The 17263-nt window shown below is 42.6% G+C and overlaps 1 protein-coding gene across 1 annotated transcript in view; it reads right to left on the bottom strand.

The window, feature by feature from the left end:
- The window catches only part of znf704 (zinc finger protein 704), a 202901-nt gene that overhangs the window by 53946 nt on the left and 131692 nt on the right, over positions 1-17263 (bottom strand). Inside the window, exons 4-5 of the mRNA XM_067980699.1 lie at positions 11105-11214; positions 1880-2109 (exon numbers count right to left, since the gene is read on the bottom strand). Coding sequence (XP_067836800.1) covers positions 1880-2109; positions 11105-11214 — 340 coding nt within the window. The remainder of the gene's footprint in view (positions 1-1879; positions 2110-11104; positions 11215-17263) is intronic.

Consider the following 17263-nt stretch of genomic DNA (forward strand, 5'->3'; position numbering starts at 1 on the left):
TGGTAAGAATTTTAAATTAGAGGTTTTGGGAAATTGGAAACCAATGCAGGTCAGGAAGACAAGGGTGATTGGCAAACAGAATTTGGTGCGGAAAAGAATACTGACAGCAGAGCTTTGGATAAACGTACGTTTAGAGGTGAAGAATGGGAGTCCCTCCAGGGGAGCATTGGAACAGTCGAGTCTGGAGATGATAAAGATATGGATGAGGGTTTCAGCAGCACATGGGCTGAGGTAGGGGTGGAGGTAAGTTGAGGGGATGTTATGGAGGTGGAAATAGGTGGTCTTTGTGATGGAGAGGGTATGAGTCCAGGTCGGGTTTGAATAGGACGCCGAGGTAGTGAACAGTCTGGTTCAGCCTGAGACAGTGGCTGGGAGGGACATTGGAGTCATAGTGAGGGTACGGAGACCGCTATTTCAGACATCCCAATATTTAGCTGGAGGACCTTGCGACTCACCCAAGGCTAGGTGTTGGACAAGCATTCTGATAGTACATCGGCAGCGGACGGGTCAAGAGGTGATGGAGACTTACAACTGGGTGTCAACAGTGCATGCAGGGTTGCTGGCCCCATGTTCATGGATGGTGTTACCAAGGAACACAAAGAATTACATAGAAATTACAACATGGGAACAGACCATTTAGCCCATGTTGGTGTTCAATCACTAACAATGGTAATGCATTCCACTGCCTCATCAGCCAGTGTAAAAAAGGTTCTCCTGTCCTCTTAAATCTCTTATATTTAATTTTATATCTATGCCTCCTCAGTCTAGATCCCTCAATCACTGGAAACAGTCTGTATCTATCTATTTTGTCCCATCCTTTCATAATTTTAATCATCTCTATCAAATCACCCTTTAATCTCCTCTGTCCTAATGAAAACAACCTAAATTTTTCTTTCTTTGTATTTTTATTTTCTCATACCAGGCAGCATCCTAGTAAATCTACCCTATTATCTTCTCTATTGCCCCAACATCCTTCCTATAGTGTGGAGTCCAAAATTACACACAGTATTCCAACTGTGATCTTACTAAGATTTTATATAGATTGACCATTACACCTCTTGCTACAAAACGTAGCATATCATTAGCTGCTTTATGGACTTATCCACTTGAGATGCTGCTTTTACCGTTTTGTGAATCTAATTCCCCAAATTCCTCCGCTTTTCCATAGTCATATTTTTTTAACCAAAATGCATCACCCACATTTACTGAGATTGAAGTCCATCTGACCCTCCCCCTCCCTCCCATTCTATAAGCATATCGATGAGGAAGAGGAGGAAGCCAAGGAATGGGAATCCCAAAGTGATGGTGTGGGGATAGGAAAAGAAGCCATTAGTAGAGATACTCTGGCTACGATCAGATATGATGTAGAGATGCCGGTGATGGACTGAGGTTGACAATTGTAAACAATTTTACAACACCAAGTTATAGTCCAACGATTTTATTTGAAATCTACAAGCTTTCGGAGGCTTCCTCCTTCCTCAGGTAAAAATGATCAGATAGGTTAGGATGAAACCAAGTGAGGGCAATCCTGCTGAGTTGGACAATGGAAGGGAGGCTCTGGGGGATGACAGTGTAGTTGACTGTGTCCAAGGCCTCAGAGAGATTGAGGAAGACGAGGAGTCGTAATGCACCACAATTACAGTCACATAGAATGTCATTCATGACTTTGGTTAGGGCTGTTTCAGTGGGAGGGGCAGAAATCTGATTGGAAAGATTCAAACAGTGAGTTTGGGAGAGATGGGCACAAATTTGGGAGCAACCCATTCAAATATTTTGTAAAGGAAAGGAAGGTTGGAGATTGGGTGGTAGTTTGCAAGGACAGAAGCAGATGAGTGAGAGGAAGAAATGGGAACTATATCTAGGGCAAACTTAAACATGCCTTTCTTTTCCTAGGTATGGGCTCATCAAACAAGAGATTACTGGATTCTGCCTCGTCGATACTGTCATCTGGCTGGATAGCTGCACGGAAAGGTTTGAAGCTGTCAGCCGATAAGGGTGGCGATGGGGTAGATGGATTTGACTGATCACTCGGGGCGCCCCAGCTCCAGTTGCCACTGCTGCTGTAACTCGATGACATGTTTGCTCCCTCCTTCCAAGATCCATTCTGATCTGTTACACAAAATGCAGCATAAATTCTCATTCAACAGGTGCATCATTTATCCAAACATTTATAACATACAGTGCATGGCATAACTTCCTGTAATCTTGTGATGTTGCCCCCATGTCACAATGAAGTAGATTTTCACCTGCACTGCCTGGACGGTAAAGTGGTGGAGCCGATCGCCTGCCCGTTATAGAACGGTTTTCATTTTCACCTGTGGGTGCTCGATGAGAATACAGAACATTTCTTAGCACTAACATCCATAACCATGATAAGCACAAAAATTCACCAAAAAATTAGAAGGTAAAAAATATTATTTTTTTATATACTTATAGACATGGGGCTGGATTTCGCAGTGAGCAGCGAACGAACGGCACCAGCCATTCATTAGACTTGCACTTGCCCATAGACACGGTAAGTTCCTGTAAATTGGAGAGCCATTCAACACAGCGCCCTCTACAGGTCAAGCAACTGTGTATCTCCTTAACCAATCAGATTGATGCATCATTAATGAGCAGCGCAGAATCCGAACCAGGAAGTATGAGTTAGAATAGTGAATTCAATGTCAAATCAGGTACAGAAACTGAAATAAAGAGAGGGCAAGAAAGATTGGATTAAGTGACAGAGATAACAGAGACAGAAAGTAATTTGGACATTTTATTGTAAATGTCCAATAACAATTAAAAGCTGAAGGATGAGACTCCACACTTACAAAAGTTAATTTTCGGGACCAGAGAGGTTGTTTGGCAGTAATTAAGACGTACCACACCTTTAAAAGGGTACTTACATTGGAATGGACAACCGTAACATTTTGTGGCAAGTTTAATCCATATCTATGAGGTATGGGGATCAACCCTGGTTCAATGAAGACTGTAGAAGAGCATGCCAGGAGCAGCACCAGGTGTACCGAAAAATGAGGTGCCAACCTGGTGAAGTTGCAACTCAGGACTACATGCATGCTAAACAGCGGAAGCAACATGCTATAGACGGAGCTAAGCGATTCCACAACTAACGGATCAGATCAAAGCTCTGCAGTCCTGCCACATCCAGTCGTGAATGGTGGTGGACAATTAAACAACTAACGGGAGGAGGAGGCTCTGTGAACATCCCCATCCTCAATGATGGCAGAGTCCAGCATGTGAGTGCAAAAGACAAGGCTGAAGCGTTTGCAACCATCTTCAGCCAGAAGTGCCGAGTAGATAATCCATCTCGGCCTCCTCCCGATATCCCCAACATCACAGAAGCCAGTCTTCAGCCAATTCGATTCACTCCACGTGATATCAAGAAACGGCTGAGTGCACTGGATACAACAAAGACTATGGGCCCCAATAACATCCCGGCTGTAGTGCTGAAGACTTGTGCTCCAGAACTAGCCGCGCCTCTAGTCAAACTGTTCCAGTACAGCTACAACACTGGCATCTACCCGACAATGTGGAAAATTGCCCAGGAATGTCCTGTCCACAAAAAGCAGGACAATTCCAATTCGGCCAATTACTGCCCCATCAGTCCACTCTCAATCATCAGCAAAGTGATGGAAGGTGTCATCGACAGTGCTATCAAGCGGCACTTAGTCACCAATAACCTGCTCACCGATGCTCAGTTTGGGTTCCGCCAGGACCATTCGGCTCCAGATCTCATTATAGCCTTGGTCTAAACACGGACAAAAGGGCCATATCTATGAGGTATGGGGATCAACCCTGGTTCAATGAAGACTGTAGAAGAGCATGCCAGGAGCAGCACCAGGCGTACCGAAAAATGAGGTGCAGGAGTTCCTCAGGGCAGTGTCCTAGGCCCAACCATCTTCAGCTGCTTCATCAATGACCTTCCCTCCATCATAAGGTCAGAAATGGGGATGTTCGCTGATGATTGCACAGTGTTCAGTTCCAATCGCAACCCCTCAGATAATGAAGTAATCCGTGCCCGCATGCAGCAAGACCTGGACAACATCCAGGCTTGGGCTCATAAGTGGCAAGTAACATTCGCGCCAGACAAGTGCCAGGCAATGACCATCTCCAACAAGAGAAAGGCTATCCACCTCCCCTTGACATTCAACGGCATTACCATCGCCGAATCCCTCACCATCAACATCCTGGGGGTCACCATTGACCAGAAACTTAACTGGACCAGCCACATAAATACTGTGGCTACAAGAGCAAGTCAGAGGCTGGGTATTCTGCAGCGAATGACTCACCTCCAGACTCCCCAAAGCCTTTCCATCATCTACATGGCACAAGTCAGGAGTGTGATGGAATACTCTCCACTTGCCTGGATGAGTGCAGCTCCAACAACACTCAAGAAGCTCGACACCATCCAGGATAAAGCAGCCCGCTTGATTGGCACCCCATTCACCCCCCTAAACATTCACTCCCTTCACCACCGGCGCACTGTGGCTGCAGTGTGTACCATCCACAGGATGCACTGCAGCAACTCGCCAAGGCTTCTTCGACAGCACCTTCCAGACCCGTGACCTCTACCACCTAGAAGGACAAGGGCAGCTGGCACATGGGAACAACACCACCTGCACGTTCCCCTCCAAGTCACACATCACCCCGACTTAGAAATATATTGCCGTTCCTTCATCATCGCTGGGTCAAAAACCTGGAATGTGGGAGAATCGTCACCACATGGGACTGCAGTGGTTTAAGAAGGCGGCTCACCACCACCTTCTCAAGGGCAATTAGGGATGGCCAATAAATGCTGGCATTGCCAGCGACGCCCACATCCCATGAACGAATAAAAAAAGTGCAGCAACTTCACACCGTTCAATGTATTTGAACGGTGAGTCAGACGGTGAAATGCTGTTTTCGTGCAGCTTTTGGAGGAGCTGGGCATCTCGAACAGCAACTTCCGGATTTAACTGCGCGTGAGCGGTTGCCGGAAGTTACTGTCTGATTTGCACATAAATAACGGTGAGTGCGGTTAGCCTCACTGTTATTTTTACAGCAAAACCGGGCTCATGGTCACTCCTGAGACTGACCTAGTCAGCAGTCTAATGAATCGAGCATTGAAGATACTGACTGAGTGATCCCTGCAATGGTTCCATTGCAGATCACTGGTGAAGAAATTGGTATACTTTGCAGCTGTTTTTCGGGCATAAAACGGTGCAAAGAATACCAATTAAGCATGGGACATCCTGCACCCAATCTGCGCAGGTGTTGGTCCCACTGCTAAATTTGTAGGGACAATTTTTTAGGCGTCTCGGCCAGATGTCTAAATCTGGCATTAGGCCCCTTAAATATGTTAATGAGGGGCCCAATGCCTGTTGAAGGAACCCCTCTATAAACTCTGATTCTGATGAGCAGTGCATGATTCAGGCCCGCTCCACTCAGGATTCTTCAGCGACCCTCGTGGCGCCAACTGCAGGTAAGTTTTACATTTTTAAAAAAAGATAACCTTTCAGTGGAGCCAGGAGGAGCAGGAGTGCTCCCCCCAATTCCACAGTCCTGGCAATCTCCCCCTCTACGCCCCGTTGGCTGATCCGCACCCCTCCCAACCCAGAACTTACCAAGTGGCCGATGCTGGCGACCCATAATTTTTTTTTTGTAGGGCTTGATGCCTGTGGAGGCGCGACAGGCGCCACCTCCAAAGATGTAGAGGCTCAAGGCCCTTTTTCGGGATAGCCTTGAGCCTCTCTGTTGCTGCCGGAGTTTAATTTATACACCAGTAAATGTCTCTTTTGTCAGCAGCACAAACTTGGGAACAGAATGTTGCATTTTTGGTGGCATTAGATTTCATAGCTGAAAACCTACAGTGACACTTTAAAAGTCATTTGAGGCTAAATATCGTTATTTTACTTTCCAATCATGTAAGAGCTGTCCCTAATTAGAGAAGCCTATAATATTTCTCAACACTACAGCACTATCCAAGTCTAATCAGTAGAGGGCAAGAACATTCCATTTTCAGACACTGCCTCTCAATTCTGGGGAGGGGGGGAAGGGGGGATATCAACTTTTGAATAGCCACTGACAAGTCTAAAAAGCTTGTAAGGTGCCCATTATCGCCAAATGTTTAATCTCTTAACTAAAACTGGTACAGAATTTTAAATGTGACTTCTCTCCTCCACAAAATCTAACCTTACATCACAGAGAAGGTGTGTTACGCTTTAGAAGAGTTTTAATACGTCTTCATTTAATTAAACAGAACTGCTTTTAATGTATGTAAATAGCTTTTCCAGCTGTGGTATATGTATCCCACTAGAAGGCTCTATTAATGTCAGATCCTTTACTGTGTCATTGTACTTCATATTGTTATACTAGGAAAAAGTGCTTTATAATTGAATATACGAAAAGCAAAAATCTACATGGCATTATCGTATAAACGTTCTGAAATTATTTTGATATATTCCTCAACTGAGTGTTGATTTCAATGGAATGAAAATCGGACAGGTTCTAAAATGAGCATGCAATCCACTCCACCAGATTACTGCCAAGGCAGTGAAGACGAAAATCTACCCCAGTGAGTGATTAAAGCCAACATAGCCTGGGCTGCTGACACTTGCAAAGCTACGTTGTTCTCATATATGCAAACATTTACAAGTAAATCAAAAGCAATATGGAAAAAAATAAGAATGTAATACTATTATTTGTAACATGTGGCTGGTCAGTTGTACCAATTCATGTGGGTGTAAAGTATTGTATTGTCACAGTTGCCTGCACCGTATCTGAAAATCTGAAGCTTACTTCTGTGTAAGTGCTCTTTCTCTCTCTCTCATATGAACATATCCAACAAATACAAACATTAGTTATGATTTATAACTATCGTATCAATCCTTTAAATAATTTACAAATCTATCCTAAAAATTGTTCTGTCATCACTGCAACATATTAATTCATTTATTTATGTTTCAGGAAAGCTGCTAGTAGCCAACTATAAGTAGCCATAAATGTTTGCTAAGATTGTATTATTTATTAATTTGCATTAGACTGTGATTCCAGAGCAAGGGAATTTCCAATGTGTATATGAAAATTTCTCTACATACAAATACAACTGGAAAACAAAGTAATCCACAGAGATCAGATAGAGAGAATGGTGGAAAGGTAGACAGAGACATAAAATGAGAGCACATTCCTTTGTGTTAAAATGACTCATAATCAGAATGTAGGTATGTCCATGTGTCCTATTTAACAGAGTGAAAATTATATACAAGAGACCCTGCCTGTCCCCGGAACCCTACACAAGGAGTGTGTGAGAAATCAGACACCGTCCCTGTGTCTACCCTGCACTCAGGCAGAACTTCATGATGTTATTATGTCAGGCAAGGTTCTGCACAAGATATCTGTACTCTAACTAGCAGGTTTCAAGCTTGAAAAATGATAACAATGACATGAATACATGCAATAATCTCTCTCCACAGATCATTTAGTATTATATGACAATTCTGTAGCAGGCACGTTCCCTTTCAGTGGGTTCTGTTTGCATAGCAATTAATACGAGAGTATCATGACTATACACTCTTAAGCAGTTAAGTGTGCTAAGTGCTTAAGTGGAATGTACTATTGCAACAAACTGAAAAACTTTGGGCATGATTTTAAAAGGGAAAAACGGGTAAGTTGGGGGGGGGGGGACAATCAAAATCACTGTTTTTGGGAGCGGGCAGACATCCTGGCTGGAACCCTCACATTTTTGAATGAGACTCAGGCAAATCTGTGTGCGTGCATACAGCGGTCACCAGGGAGTCTCGCCCCCATTTAAATCCGTCGGGCTGATAATTAAAGGAGCAAATGCACCTCATTGAGGTACTTAAGGTAGTTTATTTTTTGCGTATTGCATAGTTAAAAAGATTTTAGCGTTGCCTGGGCGGCTTTCCCACAGCTTCCAATTCACGCCTGGTGAAACCAGGCGGGAAGGGCTGGATCAGTGAAAAGTAAACTAAATAAATTAAATAAAATCACATTTCCCACTGCAAACAAATTAAATAAATACCTTAAAAAACAACGTTGCCTGGGCCTCCCCAACTCTGATCCCGATGTCTGCCCTCTGGTCCTGATGTCCAATGTCTCCACTCTAATCTTTGCTCCCCCCCACCCCCCATTTCTATTCTAATTGCCGATGAGGTCTCTCTCTCTCTCTTTCTCCCTCCCCACCCCCCACCTTGGATGTGCAGCTCCTGTCGGCAGCCAGCCTGTCAATCAGGCTGGCTGCCGGGCCCAAAACCCGGAAGAGACTTTAATTGGCCTCATTAGGGTCGCAGATCACAACCCACCTACTTCCCTTCCGGATTTGGCGCCCGCAAATCACCCCCGCCCTGGACTCTTCCCACCGGCATATTAAAATTGTGCCCTTTATTTCAACCTCTTTACTACAACTCACCAGTTTGAGAAGTTTCCTTCTACCACTACCCTTTGATTTCTCCAACCATCACTCTACCCACGTGGCCACATTCACCGTAATTCTTTGTGCCATTGTCTTTGCCCTAAGTCTCTTAATTGGTACCTTATCAAATGCTTTTTGAAAATCCATTAAGATCCCGTGAAAAATTCACTGATTTTTTTTCTTTATCCAACTTCTCACGATCTCATTGCTGTTTGCAGAAACTGGCGGTGTGCAAATTATGTTTCCTACATTACAACAATAACTACACTTCAAAAGTACTTCATTCGCTGTAAAGTGCTTTGGGACATCCTGAGGACATGAACGGCACTATATAAATGCAAGTTCTTTCTCTATAACTACCCAGGTACTTGGGTGACAGAGAGCTGACATGGTGGACTGCCATTGCTGCAGCTGCCATTATTAAGCACACTAATAGTTTGGTTGGTTCTTAGAGTGCATCACTAATATGCATGCTGACACCCTCTCTCTGCTCTCAAATGGAGAGTGAGATGATGTGTGTTTATTTTTTACCAATTCTTTTATCAAGGACCAGAGGGCTTCAGACAACAAGAGAACAGGTTTCCAACATCCTTAACAAGTCCGTCAGTACACAGAGGTCTGGGAAGCCCAGTGGATTTTTTTTTAGCAAGGGAACGGTGATAAAAAACATTGGATTTTTTAAAAAGAAAAGTGTAAAGAAATTTCCTTTTAACTTCCAAAAGGGAATTGGATCTATCCTTGAAAAGGAAAAAACAAATTTGCAGGGCTATGGGGAAAGAGCAGGGGGAAGTGGGACTAATTGGATAGCTCTTTCAAAGAGCCGGTATAGGCACGATGGGCCGAAAGGCCTCCTTCTGCACTGTACGATTCTGCTAGCAAATTGAGCAATGTTGGTCACATACCAGCTGCACATTCAATGAATGGAAACCCTTACAGTTCAAATATTTTATGGTACTGATTGATGGTGCCCAGATGGCCACAAGTAGGATCTATGACCCCATGCACCTTAGGGAAGCCAGTCACATGGTAGAAATAAAGAGCACTATAATTTTGCTGGCAGGAGCACATTCCAAAATTGACAAACTGAGCAGCCTTGCTAAACAAGGCATCAGTGACCTGATGGATGCAGGTATGAACGGCAAAAATGACTGCTGTTGGCCATCTTGTTGCAGCCTGTGAAGAACCAGTGGTGAAAAGGTTCAAGGTTGTTACAACTTTAACAAGCACTGTCCCAGTGGTCCAAATGATGGAAGTTGGTTGCATCAAGGTCTGGCAAGGAGACACAAGCAGTCAAGGGTAGCCTTCTCATGCAATTCTCCTCACTTACATCCTTGAAAGAGCGCGGGTACTAGGAAGAGGATCTCAACTTCCACCAGTGATGACATATAAGCCTGACCTCCTTGTGTTTCTCCTCCACTTTCTCTTCCTCCTCTACACAAATCAGTTTTATCGCTGAACAATTTACAGCTCCATTCACAACTCCTCCAGTAATGGAGCAGCCCATCCGCGTCTACAGCAGAACCTGGACAACATCCAGGCTTGGGCTGATGAATGACAGGTACTGTTTGAGCTACATGAGTGTCAAGCAATGACCATCTGCAACATGAAAAGGCCCAACCACCTCCCCTGACCTTCAATGGCCCCTACCCTCAACAGCTTGGATACTCTGTGATGAGTGACTTACTTGCTAATCCTTCACTGCCTCTTCACCATCTAATAGACTCAAGTCAGGAGTGTGATGGAATATTCTCCATTTGCCTGTAATTGTGCAGCCACTCCAGAAACTCCGTCCAGGACAAAGCGGTCTGCTTAATAGGCACTCCTGACACAAACTCAATATCCACCTGCTCCACTACTGGCGCATTGTGGCTGCAGCATGAACTATCTACAGGATGCACTGCAGCAACTCACCAAGTTTACATTGATACCACCTCTCAGCTCTGCAACCTCTACCACTGAAAAGGACAAAAGCACCAATCTCTTGGGAACACCATTACCTGCAAATTCCCCTCCGTGGGGGAATTTATTGTAGCTGGGTCAAAATCGTGGATTTTCCTACCTAATGAAGTTGTGGGAGCATCAACAGCACAAGGAATACAGCGACTTGAAAAGAAGGCCTACCACCACTGCCTCAGGGCAACAAGGGATGAGCAATAAATGCAGCCTTGACAGCATCATTTCCATCCCAGGAACATAAAAAAAGGAATGTGCAGGAAAATGGAACTAAGTAAATAACTCTTACAGAGAGCCAGTATAGACATAGTGGGCCAAATGGTCTCCTGTTGTGTAAAATTATATAATTCAATGAGTGGGAGCACAATCCTCTAAACACTACACATTCAACACAACGCCTTCTAAAAATCTCACTTGATGAAAGGAGAAGACACCCAGATACTCAGGCATGGTAATCATTGCACCAAATTACCTGTTCATTAATTTTAATCACTGGAAGTCCTTGACATCTATGTCCAATTCTTCAATCTGCAGTCCCATTGAGTATTGCTCCATACAGGGAGCAGAGGCTCGCAAAATTCACCCCCAAATCTCTTTAAATTCCGTGTGCAATGTAAAAACTGTTACTTTAAAAATTAAGTTAGAAGTTACAAATCGAATTTGGTTTTATTAAACTGGTCCTATGGTACATTAATCATACAGGGGACAAAATAACATCACGTAACTTCAGTAACTTACCTGCTACGCGGACTGCGGAGGGAGGGCTGCGGACCAGTGGACTGGTGGACAGGCTAGTCAGGACCATAGCTGCTGTTACTTTGTCCATCTCCCCTTCCTCAGAGAACTTCCTGCATCAACAAATAAAGAGATAGAATCAACAATTACTGCCAGCTTGTACAAAGAGCTATACATCTGAGGAGCCGAGAAGTCCAGTGTAGCAAGGGATTTTAAAACAATTCTGTGGCTGTTGTGGAAATATTGTAACATTCAATAAAATCATTACAGTGTAATACTAAAATGTATCATATAATGTATCATGATATGGGAAAAGAGTATTAATGCTAATGCCCAGTTGCAACTTCTATAGGGCTTTAACAGCTGGACCCTCTTGAAGCCTTACTGGGCCTGAATTTCTGCAGGAGTTCTCCCACACATTTATGTTGTTTTCCCAGGACTTCTGTGGCTCTTCCGGCAGACGAAGAACTCTACCCTGTGAAAATTCACCCTCGCAGGGGCTGAGGCTGGTTGCTTTTGGAACACTTTGTGCAAGGAGGATGCTGGGTATCTACTGGGAGGGCAGATACATAGAATATGCAAGTTAAGTTTTTGTCTTTAGCTCTCCCGTTGCAGTACTTTGCACACTGGGAGTGCACATCAGGGTTTTCTGTCCATTGATTTTAAAATTGTGAGTTGGCATGTGCACAAATTCCTGACATGCAGTCCCTGTTCACAAAGCTGTGCGGTGGAAGAGTTGAGGATGAGAATTTAGTCTAATATTTGTCACTGAACAATTTACAGGAACAATTTCAGTTACTGTTCTATATTCCCTGTATTTTGACACACCCACTTGAATGGATTTTTATGCACTGAAGCACTGTGATTGCTAAACACAATATCAACAGTTTTTCACTGAACAATATACTGTGCTTCCATTATTTTAGGTTGCCCCATGATATGCATTATTCCTATACTAAGGAGGCCGCTATCAACACCAAGCTCTCTCTAGCCAGCTCAAGGTGCACGGGTATACCTTGGACCCACTCATCTGCCACTTTTCCTCCCTTTCTTGTGGAGGAGCCCTTAGTGTCTGCTCCTTCCGCTCCTCATCGAACATGCAGTTCATATAAGTCATTGCCGGGTGAACTGCAGACTTGAACCCAGCTGCTACCACTCCACTGGCCCGAATTTCCACGGAGTTCTCCTGATCTCCTGCCATAGCTTCGGCAAAGCCTTAGGGAAACGGTGTAAATGGCTGTTTTTAGCCTTTAATTCTGTTTCTCCAGCAGTTCCACTGATCTTCAGCTGAAGTTACAGCAGCAGAAGAAATCCTGTGGAAATTCCAGGCGCATGACATAACTGGTATGCAACTGAACTCCGCAACTGTGGCATTTCAAAATACAGTCATCTTTACCAGCACGCAGCTATAGAATAACAACCTACATACAGAGCCCAGGTATTTATATATTCATCCATCTATGGCTATGTTTTAATACATAAAGATACTGAGCATTCCTAAGAAATTCTGAGAAAAGGGAAAGCCCATTAGGCCCAAAATATTTGTCTCTTCTTCGTACATTGACTCCAACTACCTGCTTTCTCACCATATTCCTCAATCCCTTCTTTCTCCAGGAACATATCCAATTATCTCTTGAACCCATTTATACCTTCTGTTTCAAAATCCTTTCCTTTGGGTGACAAGTTTCCACCTGACTTCCCTTACTAGTCCCTATCTTCTAATTTTAAAATTTATGCTCCCTGGTATTTGAATCCATATTACGGTGAACAATTTGCCTGAAACAATTCTGTAAACTCCCTTCAAAATCCTGAAAACAAGCCCAACTTTTTTTTACCATTTTCTCACTATGTAGATCCTTAAGACGGAATCATTTCCATTGTTCCGCACCACACACTTTCATGGGCAATAACATCCTTCCCATGATTAGGTAACCAGAACCACGCAGCAATTGAGACACGATCTGAGCAACTGCTATTGACCAACAATTTGATTGCTACAATTTGTATACACTGTTCTCTATGATTAGTCTTGACTTGCAGTAGTATGAGAAATGTCATCCAGAACACTTGAACTCAATGGCTGAAGTCCTCTTCTGCTCCTTATACTTTCCACAATGGCACCACCAAAATTATGTTCAATGCAGACTCAATCTCAACTACATTAATGTGGAAAGGCTCTGATTGGCAGCCAGCTGCTTCCTCACAAGGTCGGTGGAAATATCAACCAGATGGCCATTCCATGACCATTCTCTTGCATCTTGCAACAGGTTTGGAGCAGTGGTACTTTAAGATTATGAGCAGGTAATCCACTTTCTCAACTGCATTTCCTATTTTCCTGGGGAAGATGGAATTTTTTTTACTAAAAACAGATAGAACTTAATTTTCAAAAAAAGCAGAAAAGTGCTTTGTAATGACAGTAAAATATTTCAAGCAAGCCAATTGACATAGAAATGGAAAGGGGAACCCTCACAAAGGGAACAAAAGCACAGCTACGGATATCTCTGAAATAAGAAAACCTCAATCTCCACCACAAAACGTGACTGAGGCAGCACCTCAAGTCCAAAGGAATAAAAAAAAAGTACAGCGCTCCTGATGAATCAGGTATGGAATCATACAGACCAGGAATAACCCTGTACGCAGTTAATGAACCTCAAACGGACTTGGCCTCAATGTCTCTGGGTCAGGGAGGAGGACATCAGTTTAAATTCCCACTACTGATCACAATTCAGTGAACGTTGTCAGAAGGTGCACGGGTATGAACTTTGTGTGAGGCCAAGATTGGACTTGGTTCTATCACTTAACAACAACTTGCATTTATAAAGTGCTGGCACTTCACAGCAGCATAAGGGAAAAGTGAATGTCGGGTCAAAGAAGGAGATATTAGAAGGGGTGACAAAAAGCTTTGGTCAAAGAGGTAGGTTTTAAGGAGAGTCATAGGCTGAATATCTTGTTGACGCTCAGTTTCTAGAATTGGACATAAGGAATGATCACATGGGGAAAGTATTGGGAGTCTCCTGGTGTCGAGGGGACCTACCCCAGGAATAGTCAGTGCCTTAGGGAGAGGAGGGGAGTAAAATGTTGAGAAAAAAAATGTGCTTCTTTTTATTATGGACTCTGAGATTACAGATCAATGAAATAAGAAAAACTCATCATTTGCTAAAGTGTTCCGTTTGTATTAATTGTTTCATGGGTTCAATAGCAATCGGAAGTTTATACATCTGGCATATCAAAAGGTAAAACTCAGCAAACATTTTATTTTCAACTGATTGATCATTACATTGGTAATGTATGAATATACTAGAGGTGACAGTGGATTAGAATATTATCCTGTAATGGGGACAGAATAAGTATAAATCTAGGTTGTAAAATGAGCTGATATTGGAGTACTGAGTAAAGTTCTGGTGGCCATGCTATGAAAGGGATATGCAACCACTGGAGGAGATGCAGGGAAGAGCAATAAAAATGATTCCAAATCTCAATCTCTACATCCAATGAAGAAGATGTCAAGGAAGAAGCTTGCTAAAGTAGGGGAATATTAAATGGCTTACACAAAATAAATCCATCATACTAATTTAAAATAGGGATAGTAGGATCAGTGGCCGGAAGAATAAACTAATGAAAGGTAAATTTAAATCAGATATCAGAAGGAATGATTTCACAAAAAGATGGTAAACACCTAGAATAATCTGTCAGGGAGGGTAGTACAGGTGGATGTTTTCGGAGCATTCAAAATGCAGTTGGATGCCAGGCTGGAAACATTAGAATACTAGAGCTGACGGCTTCAGTGGTGTGAATGGTCCTTTTTTTGTTCTCGATTTTTCTTATGTTCTTAAAAAGCATGCGTGTTTAGTATAGGTACTGCTCATGAGTTGCATATATTTCATATTCAGTAGTTGAGTACAGATTTAATTTACAGCACAAATGTTGTATACAGCAGGATGTCACAAGCAAACATTATTTTTATTACAGCTTTAATTTTATTTTTGTTTGGGGTGTTGTAAATCCTGAATGCACTTTAATACCTTCCCATGTGATGATTTATAGCTTTACTAATCAGGGTGACTATAGTTGACTTGCAACTTCATTAATCATGAGTTATGCAGTCAGCCACCATGAAGTACCCCCTCCATTATTTACAGATCTGGCCAGCACGTGCTGCGAATAACACTGGTATGGTTCCTCACTTTCCAGTGAACATAACAGTGCAAATCCTGATAGATGTGTGCAATATTAGTAACATCTTTCTGAAAAAACAAAACAGTAAACATCAGTTTCATACAGTGGAACATTCTGGGCTAAGGCTTCAGCTTAGCTAGTTCTAGAAGGCTTGCTAAGAACATTCCTGACAACACTGTGGAAATGAAGGTACACCCCGGGGTTGTCAGGGAAAACTGTTGTGGTTCTTGTAGTAGTGCTGCCCACACATCCTTAAAAATAATTTATCCAGAGCAACACTACAAAGCACATTTTCTATAACTACACAAGCAACAAAATAGAATGCATAATTAATCCGCTCACTGGAGTGCTGGTCCCCACATATCAAGAAAATGGAGGACATTGTAGCTGGAAAAATACTTGGAATACTTTTGACGAGATCAATTTAGCACCTTGGATACCATTGTTGAGGGGAAACAAAATCAAACAAGAGGACCACTATACAGAGGATAGCATTTCTTGTCTTCCAAGTTTGAGACATTGGAGGAGAGTCAAAATTTAAAATTGGCAATGGCCATTCATTAAAGTATGAGTTGTAACACTGAACTTGAAATCTTGGAAACCCAGTTGGTTACTTCTTTTAACTATGTGAACATCCTCACAATGTCAGCGAATGGCTGGTGTTATCACTGAAAGTATTCAGTCAGGCTGAGGCTATCACCAAGGGCAATCTGATATTGGATTATCTCAAGGATCACATGAAATTAATGCAGGATACTAGTATACATTCATCTGATAAACCTCTCTCTGCTGTTTTAGCACAGGTGTTACACGTGTAAAATACAAGGGTTAAAATCTCCACTTGAACAGTGGAGACAGGAATTACTGACAAACATATTAAGCATCCACACGTTAGCAGCCCATATTGTAATTTCAGGGCCCAAGAGACTGACAGAACTGCACTGGTTCTCACAGGATAATTAAGAAATAAACAGGTTATTTAATTTGGAATGTGAACAAGAGGACGGCAGTGAAAAATCAGCAATTTCAAATGAGATCAGAGATTATTTTTCCCCCCACCAAGTAGTAAATATGTAGAACAGACTCCTGTGAAAAGCAGCAAATGTGGGTTGAATAACTTTATTTAAAAAACACTGGAGAAAGATCTGGTTAAGAACAGAGGGAAGATTATAAGGATAAGTACAGACTTAAATAATTAAATACAGTTCCTGTGGTGTTGCACCATGGAGATGTCAACTGTGGAGTGTAACTGGTCAACGTTCAATAATGTAGTTTCTAGTGTTAACTGATAACCCTGGAGATTTGCTAGCTCGAGTGATAAGGGAGAGATTTCATAGGAATTTCATCTTCTTGGTAGTACAGTATTACATATGCTTAGCCACCTTCTTAGGGGCATTAAATAAGCCAGGTTACGTAGAATTACATAGATGTACAGCACAGAAACAGGCCATTTGGCCCAACAGGTCCATGCCAGTATTTATGTTCCACACGAGTCTTCTCTCACCCTTCTTCATCTAACCCCATCAATATATCCTTCTATTCCTTTCTCTAGCTTGTTTATCTAGCTTCCCCTTAAATCCACCTATTCTTGTCGCCTCAATTACTCCTTGTGATAGCAAGTTCCACATTGTAATCACCCTCTGGGTAAAGAAGTTTCTCCTGAATTCCCTATTGATTTATTAATGACTATCTTATATTTATGGCCCCTAGTTCTCGTCTCTCCCGCAAGTGGAAGCATCTTCTCTACTTCTACCTATCAAACCCTTTCATAATCTTAAAGACCTCTATCCGGTCACCCCTCAGTCTTCTCTTTTCTAGAGAAAAGGGCCCCAGCCTGTTCAATCTTTCCTGATAGGTATAACCTCTCAGCTCTGGTGTCATCCTTGTAAATCTTTTTTGCACCTGCTCCAGTGCCTCTATATCCTTTTTATAATATGGAGACCAGAACTGTGCACAGTACTCCAAGTGTGGTCTAACCAATGTTCT

The sequence above is a fragment of the Heptranchias perlo genome, chromosome 3 (genome assembly GCF_035084215.1).
Source record: "Heptranchias perlo isolate sHepPer1 chromosome 3, sHepPer1.hap1, whole genome shotgun sequence".
In the NCBI taxonomy this organism is placed as follows: domain Eukaryota; kingdom Metazoa; phylum Chordata; class Chondrichthyes; order Hexanchiformes; family Hexanchidae; genus Heptranchias; species Heptranchias perlo.